The following is a 12,579-nucleotide window of genomic DNA, read 5'->3' as shown; positions in this document are numbered from 1 at the left end:
CTTTTGATGATTTTATGGACCGTAGGTGGTAAAATCCCTAAATTCCTTTCAATAGCTCATTGAGAAATGTTGTTCTAAAACTGTTCGACAATTTGCTTACTAAGTGGTGACCCTCGCCCCATCCTTGTTTGTGAATTACTGAGCATTTCATGGAAGCTTCTTTTATACCCAATCATGGCATCCACCTGTTCCCAATTAGCCTGCACACCTGTGGGATGTTCCAAATAAGTGTTTGATGAGCATTCCTCAACTTTATCAGAATTTATTGCCACCTTTCCCAACTTCTTTGTCACATGTTGCTGGCACCAAATTCTGAAGTTAATGATTATTTGCAAAAAAAAAAGTGTTTATCAGTTTGAACATCAAATATGTTGTCTCTGTAGCATATTCAACTGAATATGGGTTGAAAATTATTTGCAAATCATCGTATTCCGTTTATATTTATATCTAACACAATTTCCCAATTCATATGGAAACGGGGTTTGTACAAAAATATTCTCGACTTTAGCAGAGGACCGGATGGGAGTTCTGAAGAACTGGTTTCCCCCAGCTATGAATGTGGAACTATGACAAATGAGGACCGGATCCGAATGAATCCTTAATTGTCTCTTCGTCAGAAGAATAGAATAACTGAACGATGTTTATACCATCACAGTCGCAAACACTCCATTTAGGGCAACATTTCTGGCTCTTGTTGTTTCCTAACAAACCATACAAGGGAGTTTTTTCTCTCTCACACAATGTGTCAGCTCAATTCAGAAACATCAACACATGCACGTATGCAAATACGATTTAGACCTCGCAAAATACTTAATAATGATTTCATAAAATTTTTAGGACCCGTCACAAGTGAAAAAAAATCAGTTGTCATTATAGTGAGTAACTGTGCAATTATTTTCTTTAGTAGGCTCTTCTTTCCCCGATGAATGTTCACAAAGTAGGGGCACTATTTAATTACGATTTTTATAATTATATGCATTTAGTCTTTATAAGCTCTCCATACTTTCCAAAGCTTTCACATACTAATGAACACTTCCTACACTCTAAAACGTATGTAACTTTACCATGAAAACTTAAATGAGTAAACAAATCTCAATGGTACTTTAAAATTGACTTAAAATCTGTCTGTATAATAACCAATTGTGATTGGACGAGCAGATGTATTGCTTATTGTCGGAGCTCATTTTCAGCAATGCTGCTCCAAGTGCTGCGATGTGTGATTTTTAGCTGTTTTAAGCCTTTTTAAAGCATTTGTCGAGTTTTGTTCGCTCAAATTGAGTCCAAAGAAAGCAATGAACGGGCAATATGTAGTTTTAAACAGTTAGGAAATATCCACAGCGTTGTCGACACTGCCTACTACGCCTCTTTTTCAATGCACGCCAAGATAATTACAAAAACTGAGGACATAAAGTCGATTTAATTTTTTATTCCTAATCCTTGTAGCAATCTAGCTGTTAAAGTAAAGGAGCTTTGTGATTTCGAACTGTGAGTGCACATCAGGGCTAGTGATGGTGTGTGTATGTGTCAGCAAAGCGGCTGCACTTGAGGAAATTTCAGCTCGTTATTGTTTTGGCTTAGTTAATAAATAGAAAGTTGAACCCTCAACCCCTTGTTACATTTGTTTGATATACATTACTGTATAACGCTTTATGTTGTGTACAAATGTTTACCAAAATAAGAACTTTTGTCGAGGCTGGAACCCATTATTCTTGTTTACATTGTTTCTCACGGAGACATTTGCTTCAATATACAAACTTTATATTTACTTATAAAATAGGTTTGTAAATACAATCATATATGAATCTTTCAGCACATACACAATGTTGACATCTATAGTTATATTTTGATAAACAATCATAAATTAATCTTTCAGCGCGTACACGATGTAGACATCTATAGTTATATTTTGATAAACAATCATAAATGAATCTTTCAGCACATACACAATGGTGACCACTATAGTTGTATTTTGATAAAAAACAGTACAGGTAAACAGCGTGTACAACAAGAACAACAACAAACATGTCAGTAGGCGTGAAATTAAATCATGAAATACAATCTCACCTGAACAAAAACGATGCATATTTATCGAGAAGAGTCTTGATACCAATGTCATAGGGTTGTACCGATGCCAATATTATGGTACCTTTACCAAAATGTATTTCAATACTTTTCTAAATCAATCATTGATCAATCAATCAAAATAAAGGGGACCACAAAAAATGGCATTATTGTCTATATTTTAACAAAAAACCTTACAGTACATTAAACATATGTTTCTTATTGCAATTTTGTCCTTAAATAAAATAGTGAACATATGAGACAAATTTTCTTTTATTAGTAAGTAAGCAAACTAAGAGTCCTAATTTAGCTGCTGATGTATGCAGCAACATAGTTTTTTTATTTTTTTAATAAATTTATTAATCAATCCAACAAAACAATACATAATAATGCAATCAAATTCCAAAAACAAACCCGACCCAGCAACACTCAGAATAGCAATAAACAGAGCAATTGTGGACATAACACGATACAATCCAAAAGTAGTGAAACGAAAATGAATATTATCAATATTAGTAACAATTTCAAAATAGCAGTGATTAAAAATCCCTCAGTGACATTATCATTAAAAACGTTAATACAAAAAAATAATTTGAAAAAATTAACAATGCATCGCATCTCATAAGCTGGACAACACACTGTGTCCAATATTTTACACAAAGATACAATAGGTCATATTTTGGTTCATTTACTGTAATACTTAAAACAAATTTCAATAATGGATCCCATATTCCAATATATGACTCATTATTATCTAAACTAAATGCAGTTTTTTCTACTGATATCATCTCCATAGCTTGTGTATACCAGTCAGTATGAGTTGGACTATCAACATTTATCAATTTTTTTTAATATTACCCATTTTGTTATTATGCATATTGAAAGAATTGCATTTTTACTCTTTGATGACACGTTACTAAATTGATTGAGATCCCCAAGAATACAAGTTTGCAATGTCATTGGGATGTTTATATTATGTGATTGCTTCTTTTGTTGTTTTCAACCATAACTCTTTTATTCTCTGACATTCCCACAATAAATGAACACGAGTTCCCTTAGCTGCCCGACACTTCGTGCATAACTTGCTATCTACTACACCAATTTTAAACAGCTGAGAAGATGTAAAATACAATCTATTCAATATGTTCAATTGACTCAGCTTATCTTTAATGTTTCTAAAGGGCTTGTTGTTTACCTGTATCTCATCTTTTTTGAAAGGGGCGCTGGAAGACGGCAGACCCGTCAGCGATCCTGTTCTGTCTCCCTGTAATGTTTGTCTGATCATGAATGGGATTGTGCTGAAAATTGTAATTTTCTTGAAGGAACTCTCCTGACGGAATAAATAAAGTACTATCTAATCTAATCTAATCTAATTTTCCCAAATATCATTACATGATATGTCTCTTTCATCTAAAATGTTTAAGTCCATCATCCATTTCCGAACACATGCATCATTTGCATATCTAGTGTGGTGTTCATTTATTATTCCATAAAATAGTTTAATTAATTTCTTGAATGTATCTTGATTAAAAAGTGCATCTTCCAGTTCATGGCTATTTAAAGACATACTTTCAGAGGATATGCATTTATTTACAGTGTGTTTTAAAGAGATCAAATTTAAAAAATTATTTCTGGGTACATTATATTGATTGACTAAATCATTGAACGGTTGTAACATGTTATTTCTCATTGTAGTATTTTGTCAAAATTATTAGGGAAAAGTGGTAGAAAATCCATTATTATTCTACTTGTTCATTTAGTGTCAATATCTGATTACATTCTCTTTTCAAATGTTCTATCTACACTTCTGGTAAAATGTAATAATTACTTATTCTTCTGATGTTTGATACTTTACATTAGTTTTGGATGATACCACAAATTCGGGTATCGATCCGATACCAAGTAGTTACAGGATCATACAATGGTCATAATTTAAGTCCTCATGTCCTCAGGGACATGTTACCTGAGTTTATAAACATAAAATAAATTTTAAAAAACAAAAAATATTTTGTAATTCTAAAATTATCGATGTAATCATAGTCGTATCGACTAGATACGCTCTTTACATGGAATAATTACAGTGAATGTCAGGTGTAGATCCACCCGTGGTGTTTGTTTACATTGTGACTCCAGTGAGCTATTGCATCCTCCTACGGTGTGATGTTTAGTTATTCGTCGTCCTCAGTGACAACGCTACTTGTAAGAAACTTACTTTATTTGTCACCATTGAGTGATTAGTGATTTAGAAGTAGCTAAAACACTGCCGACTGCAGATGGATGTTACCTGCAGGCGAGCTAGCAATGTCTTAAAAACCCCTATTCTTGAGGGCGTTTCAGTGTTATAGCTTCACCTTTATCTTTAGTTTTTAAGCCAGAATGCGTCTGTTCTCCCTTTACTGTCTACACACTGACTGCTTGTAAGTACTCCATGATTGTGTGCTGCCGAACATGCTCCTCTACTTCTAAAACCAGCAAAGCCAAGGCGCGACGACGTGCCCATAAAAAAACGGAAGGGGTGGGGAGGACCGGTACTTTTTAGAGGCGATATAGTACCGTATATGATTCATTAGTATCGCCGTACTGTACTAATACCGGTATACCGTACAACCCTACATTGTCCTTGACCCGGCCACACAAAAATAAGTTGTAAACCTCCATGCTTTTCCAAGTTTCATCTGTTTTGTCGTGTAGAATAATGTTTGGAGCACAATAGTTCCATGGTATAACTCGACAAATATTTTTTTGATAAAGTATATATATCTACTCTATTAGGCTAACCATAATCTGAAATTCCAAAAAAAAGGACACATATATGCGTGCCGAGGCGGTGAGCACGCCAAGGCCGGGACTACGTGAAAATTTGCAAATGATACTTGAACTAGCTTTAGAAATAATATATTAATAATATATATATATATATATATATATATTATATATATATATATATATATATATATAATATATAATATATATATAATATATAATAAAGCATTTTTTCTCCTCTGTTGACAGCAGTGTTGGCGCTAGGAATTTTCAAAAAGGGGTCCCATGGACCCCATCAAGTCATAAAAATGGGGTCCCACAGTAAATTTTTGGGGTCCACTTTTTTTGCGTTTTGAAAACAAATGATAAACGTATGCATTGTCCTGTTATATCTCACATTATATACTGTTTTGGAATAAGGTTGTCATAAACGTTACTTCATTCATTAAAAGAAATATTATAAAAAGAAGACAAATTTGTATACATATGTAAATGTATTCAGTTATAAACATTCATTCACTTTCTTCTCTCCTTCATGGAGCTAAACTTTACCGCTGCTGGTAGTTTTTTATATGTTTTTATTTAATAAGGCGTAGGTGTATTTATTTCAGTATAAAAGTGTAAAAAGTGTTATGCTTTGGTCATGAAATGATGATAATGGTGCGCTAGGGTAGGGCTGGGCGATATATCGATACAAATGATAAATCACAGGTTTGTCTCTGTGCGATATAGAAAATGACTATATCGTAATATTCGATTATATGTTCTCACACCGTTGCTTTTATCTGCGTGCATTACATTGCATTTAAAAGATTTTGAAATCAGGAATAGATCTGAAGTTGATGTAGACTCCAGAGATTTAAGTGTTAAATATAAAATGTATGTATGCCCTGGAGTAGGGCTGGGCGATATTGGCTTTTATTAATATCGCAATATTTTTATGCCATATTCAATTATATGTTCTCACACCGTTGCTTTTCACTGCGTGCAGTACATTACTGGCGTTTCTCACTCCTTCTCGTCTCCTTCTCACAGAGACATAAACAAGCCCGCCTTGTTACATACGTCACATAATGTCGCGCGTCTAGCGTCATATGCTCTCGCCGATCAGAGAGGTAGCAGCATGGCAAACGTTAGCTGAGGCAGGTCGAGCGAGCGGAGCTTGTGTCAATACAAGGGAGAAATGGTGCAAAACTTATCACAAATGGAGGAAGAACAATAAATGCCCAAAATAAAGAGCAGGGGATCCATCATCTGGCGGTGGTTTGGCTTCAAGTGGGAAGATATTCAGCAGACAACAGCAATATCCATAAGTCTGCAGCAGAAGTGTTACTACAAAAAGGTAGCAACACTATTAATTGGTTCTTTCATTTAAAAAGTCACCGTGAGAGAATGAAGAGTATTTAATGAATACAGTTTTGGTCAATTGACTTAGTTGTGATTTCCCTCTCTGCATGAAAGTTTAAAAGTAGCATATTAATGCAGTATGAAGAATAATGTTTTAATGTAGACACATAGAATCATCATACTGCTGTGATTATATGCATCAAGTGTTCATTCAAGGCCAAGGCAAAATATTGTAATATATATCGTATATCGCAATATGGCATAAAAATATTGCAATATTAATAAAAGCCAATATCGCCCAGCCCTACGCCAGGGCATACATATATTTTATATTTGACACTTAAATCTCTGGAGTCTACATCAACTTCAGATATATTCCTGATTTCAAAATCTTTTAGTTTTCCGCCCTTTTTTGTCAAACAAAACTATGTTTTTTTATGGCACACACACAAAATATGCAAAATCTTCCATCAAAAATATTTTTCAAAGTGGAATATTTGATGTGACGTAATTGGAGTTGAGGTGGGGGGTAGGGAGAAGCGGGGGTGTATATTGTAGCATCACGAAAGAGTCGGTGTTGCAAGGGGTTCTGGGTATTTGTTCTGTTGTGTTTATGTTGTGTTACGGTGCGGATGTTCTTCCGAAATGTGTTTGTCATTCTTGTTTGGTGTGGGTTCACAGTGATGCGCATATTTGTAACAGTGTTAAAGTTGTTTATACGGCCACCCTCAGTATGACCTGTGTGGCTGTTGAGCAAGTATGACTTGATTGGGGATCAAATCACTACTAGCTCTCTCGCTCTCTGCCCCTCCCTCACAAATGTTGCTGCATGCGCACAACTTCACAATTTGTTTTGTTTTTAACCCTTCTTAACCCTGAACGTACATTAAAAATACATGCAACCTTGACACAAAACGCCGGACATTTAAGGCATTTAAGAAACCCCGTCCGGACACCCCGGACAGTCTCGTAAAAAGAAGATATGTCCGGGGAAAAGAGTATTTATGGTCAGTCTAATTCTATTACACAGTTAGATTTTTTTGGGCTGTGATCTGTTTTTGCGGGAAGATGTAAGCCTTTTTTGTAATTACTTTGCGTGCTGCTTGCTGTACAACAGCCATCCTGTCTTGGAGGACCACCAATGCTTTTCACTTCCGGGAAGAAGTCCCGTGACGGAATACTACAGCCAGGCTGATTTTAGCCATGAGTGCTGGACAACTAAACAAGCAAAACAACCCGTGACTCCTTCAAAGTATGAAAGGAAGCTTAGGGTTGTCACATGCCTCGCTGGGTTATCAAACACAACAAATCTACAACAAACTTAAAAAAAAAAGATATCAACAACATGCATACCTTCTTTTCCTAAGAGGAAATCCAGGAAGTGGTAGGTGTAGGACACTCCGACTTTGGTCTCCACCTGAGGCCTTCGCAACGTGGAGTAAATGTTGCCTGGGCTTTGAGTCTCTTCGCTTTTGCGCAACTTGGGCAGCCGGCACCCCATATCTGTGCAGAGACGAGAAGCCCTTCTAAATATACACATTGTGAAGCGTTGACATGCATGTATTACACACGTGCTGTGGGAAATAATGTGTCTGTTCCTTTCACTCTCAGCCCACACACAAACACGGCAATATCGGTGAAATATGAAACTGTCATACGCTACCTTGCCTCGCCGGCCTGCGATACGGCCGTCTCCTAATCATATGTGGCTGATTGGGAGCGACATGTTTGATCAGAACGAATTAAAGCAGAAATGAGTGTGATTTCCTGCCCTGTCAAGCGGAGCGATGCGACACCAGACGGCGAGGAAGCGAGAGGAGCTGAGGATGGTGAGCGTGTTGGAACCGACAACCAATTTATATGTTGATCCGCAAGGTCAGCATTCCATCACAAAGAGATTTTCTCAAGATTGCACGGGCCCAACAGGCAATTAAAATAACAATTTATGGAGGTCCAAATATCTTCTTCTAGCTGTGGGTTATATTGCAGCCGGAACAGGGTTGAGGTCCTTTTCCAGACAAATCATATTTGATGGAAGGCAGAGGGGCCAAATGGAGGGAATGTGAGCGTCAATGTGGCCAGCTGACAAATATTGTCAAACTAATCAGATGTGACAGGCTTGCCACCCTCAAACCATCAGTTACACTTCATATTCCAGTCGCTGTACGACCACCACGATGTGAGGTGTGTGTGTGTGTGTGTCCTCCCCAAATGCACTTTTGTATCTCTTTATCTGCCCGGCGAGCATGGAAAAAGGCAAAGTGCACGGACATTAACTCTGCTAACTATCCTAACGTGGTATATGCACCTTGAAAGGCACCAAAGCAGGGACACATTTTCATAGCTCATTTGTCTTCCGGCTCGTGACCATGTTGCAGTCTTTACTGCACGCTCAAGTAAAATAAGAGTGCGCCATTGTACCTTTAGGTGTAAAACACCGAAAATTGCTGAGTTGCTGGCTGATTTTACAGCTTAGACACAAACCTCTCTGCCTGGGTATGTGCAGTTACATTGGAATGCAATGACGAGCTATGCTGTTGGTGCACCAATGATGGCAAAATAAAGGTCTCTACTTAGCTGTAAATATAGGGATGATTACCGAATTTGGTGTTTTGTAAATATTTTAATACGGATGTGCCGATCAATTGGCCACCGATCAGTATTGACTGATTTAGTGAAAAAGTATGTGATTGCCATTGCTGATGAATATTTTCAATGCTGATGACAAACACAGAATCATCGTCGGTGCGTCCTATGGTCCGGAAAATACAATATGTTTAGTCCCCCTGCTGACAAGCGACTAGCAGCTAATTATGTGTCTCCACACATATTGTGGAACCTCTGCCCTAGCTAATAATAATCACCTCTATTAAACTGCATTTCTAAGTATTGTAAGTATCATGATCGAGAATTATCATCAAATAGAGGATGAGGCTAAACATGTTACACACCGAGGGCAAAAAAGAAAAAGGCATGCTAATAGCTAAGCTAAGCTAGCTTTAAACAACACCAATAAATATAACAACAGCTGTTGGTGTATCAGCATTGTCATTCTCTCGCCTTATGTATAAAAAAATATTATTGATTATTATCGATCTTTTTTGCACCTCCTGGTACCCCAGCACCTCCAAAACCCTCAAATCTAGACTCCAAACATCCCAGAATAAGCTAGTCCGGTTACTTTTAGACCTCCACCCCAGATCACACCTCAATCCAACCCACTTCTCCAAAGTGGGCTGGCTCAGGGTGGAGGACAGAGTAAAACAACTTGCACTGAGCCTAGTCTATAAAATCCGCTACACCTCCTTGATACCGAAGTACATGTCAAACTACCTCCTTACCGTAAATGACCGCCATAACCACAACACCAGGGGGAGCTCCACAAATCACGTTAAACCCAGATTCCGATCTAACAAAGATCTTAACTCATTCTCTTTCTATTCCACATCAATGTGGAATGCACTCCCAACAGGTATAAAAGTAAGTGCATCTCAATCCTCCTTCAAAACCGCTCTAAAACAACACCTCCAGGCAACTTCAACACTTTACTAATACCCTCCTCCATTCACATCCCATCTCCCCGGATTATAAACAACTCAAATGTACTTCTAATGTATATACTTGTTCTTATGCTATCTGAACTCACTATGTTCTCTGCTGGCTGTACATATCCTACTAAATAAGACCTACAGTGTTTCAATGTCCACATTTCTCTGTTGATGCAATTGTTTGATTGATTGATTGATACTTTTATTAGTAGTTTGCACAGTACAGTACATATTCCGTACAATTGACCACTAAATGGTAACACCCGAATAAGTTTTTCAACTTGTTTAAGTCGGGGTCCACGTTAATCAATTCATGGTAACTGATGACTGAAGTACTGATATCAACCAAAGCTCCTCATCCCACCCCCTGGATTGTAAATAATGTAAATGATTCAATGTACATACTATGATGATTAACTTGTGTGATGACTGTATTATGTTGATAGTATATATTTGTACCATGAATTGATTAACGTGGACCCCGACTTAAACAAGTTGAAAAACTTATTCGGGTGTTACCATTTAGTGGTCAATTGTACGGAATATGTACTGAACTGTGCAATCTACTAATAAAAGTATCAATAAATCAATCAATCAAAATATATAAGGCGCACCGGATTATGGGGCGCATTAAAGGAGTCATATTATTACTTATTTTTTTTCTAAATTGGAAACACTTCCTTGTGGTCTACAAAACATGTAATGGTGGTTCTTTGGTCAAAATGTTGCATGGATTATGTTTTACAGATCATTTTCAAGACGCTTTCTGACAGTCGCTTCTGGATGTGTCGTTTTGTGGGCGGTCTTATTTACGCGGCTCACCTTCGGCAGCGTCTTCTCCAGTCTACTTTCTAGTGTGCAATTCCACTTAGTTAAATTCCACAATAAGCTATCATTGCCTCTCTGGTCTGTCCATTCAGCCCATCTGTCTGGTGGCTCATAAGAGTTGCCCCCCCACTGAGCCCGTTAAGAGACGTAATCTAAAAGAATGTTTCCAGCCAGCCGCTGTGATGCCTGACTTATGACCAGTCTCGAGCGCTGCCAAACATGCGTACTCCTGGGCCTGAGCACGGTGTCTAAGTACGGAGACAGGTCAGGCTTGTGGGTGTTTTGGGTGGGAATTGGACGAAGGACGGCCTTGTGTTCCAACAACAATCGTGTAATTGGACCCTACAGCAAATAAGAAAAGAGGAAGGTTGTGCTGAGCGGAGAAACTCAAGGTAGTTCAAGACTCTCGTTCTGCACTTCAAACAGAATCTCCCCACTTGCAGGCAGCCAAAAAGGGCTATGACAGCAAAAACAGCCATTAAACATGAAGCGACGGGAGGCAGATAAAAAGACGAGAGGAGAGAATAGAAAGAAGGCAGGCAAGATGGCAGCATAAGCGGAGGGCTTCTCATTAGAGATTTGCCTGAGCGCGTAATCCGTATGCAGCTCTGCTTTACCTCCTAAAACACAGTCAGGTGAGAGAGTGTCTGGCATGAAGCAACAAATGTTTACTGCTAAGGGAAAGCCTGTCCAAAGTGCCGCCACATTAAAATACACATCGCTAAGGACACGCTTTTATTTCACAGGTGCATACACATTGCAAACTTTCATCGACTCTGGTCAATGGAGGACTCCACATTTGGTCATATGGGGTGTGGACCGAAATGGCTAGGTCTAAGTCTTACTCCTGAGTGAGACCAGTGTGACACCGATGCACCAACACTATCAATTAATCAATCAATCAATGTTTATTTATATAGCCCTAAATCACAAATGTCTCAAAGGACTGTACAAACCATTACGACTACGACATCCTCGGAGGAACCCACAAAAGGGCAAGGAAAACTCACACCCAGTGTCTAAGAAGACATCACCAAATGTGACCGTGACCAAGCAGCGCATAGCAACGCTTGAAAATCATCAGAAATCAAGAGTTAAATGGAAGCCCGTGCAGAATTATGCACGAGTCCCGGAAGAAGTCATGTCGTTTTGTGTGCATTGTGTTAGCGCGAAAATGTTCACGTCACGTACGTTACACAATCAAAGTTTATCTGTTCGGTCCTTCAACAAAAACTACAAAATCTGGGCAAGGAAAAACTCCAAAAGCAAAGCTGGTGAAGAAAGGGCTGAAGACCTGGGGACTTATTTCCTAATAAAGGCACAAGTTTACATACAGGAGGGGTGTCACTGTTTTTCAGTGAGAACACATCGTACTTATGGTTGCCCATCTGAGGGCCACTCATGACTTTTGATTGATTGATTGATTGAGACTTTTATTAGTAGATTGCACAGTTCAGTACATATTCCGTACAATTGACCACTAAATGGTAACACCCGAATAAGTTTTTCAAATTGTTTGAGTCGGGGTCCACGTTAATCAATTCATGGTACAAATATATACTATCAGCATTGATTGATTGAAACTTTTATTATTAGATTGCACAGTTCAGTACATATTCCGTACAATTGACTACTAAATGGTAACACCCGAATAAGTTTTTCAACTTGTTTAAGTCGGGGTCCACGTTAATCAATTCATGGTAGCGTGAATACAGTGGCATAATACAGTCATCACACAAGTTAATCATCAGAGTAGATACTTTGAATTATTTATATTATTTACAGTCCGAGGGGTGGGATGTGGATGGGGTTTGGGCGGGAGGTGGAGGGGTCTAGGTTTGGTTGATATCAGCACTTTAGTCATCAACAATTATATCATCTGAGAAATGGAAATTGAAACAGTGTAGGTCAGACTTGGTAGGATATGTACAGCGAGCAGTGAACATAGTGAGCTCAGAAAGCATAAGAACAAGTATATACATTTGATTATTTACAATCCGTTAGAGGTGGGATGTGGTGGGGGGAGGGTGTT

At 38.1% G+C, this 12,579-nt stretch overlaps 1 protein-coding gene across 2 annotated transcripts in view; it reads right to left on the bottom strand.

Moving 5' to 3' along the window:
• Positions 1-12,579, bottom strand: part of rftn1a (raftlin, lipid raft linker 1a) — a 93,602-nt gene that overhangs the window by 76,027 nt on the left and 4,996 nt on the right. For both annotated transcript variants that reach the window (XM_061882423.1, XM_061882422.1), the window contains exon 2: positions 7,525-7,674. In XM_061882423.1, the coding sequence (XP_061738407.1) occupies positions 7,525-7,672 (148 nt within the window). In that variant the 5' untranslated portion in view covers positions 7,673-7,674. The remainder of the gene's footprint in view (positions 1-7,524; positions 7,675-12,579) is intronic.

This window comes from Nerophis ophidion, linkage group LG21 (assembly GCF_033978795.1).
Source record: "Nerophis ophidion isolate RoL-2023_Sa linkage group LG21, RoL_Noph_v1.0, whole genome shotgun sequence".
In the NCBI taxonomy this organism is placed as follows: Eukaryota; Metazoa; Chordata; class Actinopteri; order Syngnathiformes; family Syngnathidae; genus Nerophis; species Nerophis ophidion.
Note: the sequence above shows the minus strand (reverse complement) of the source record. Positions and strands in the feature narration are given on the sequence as shown.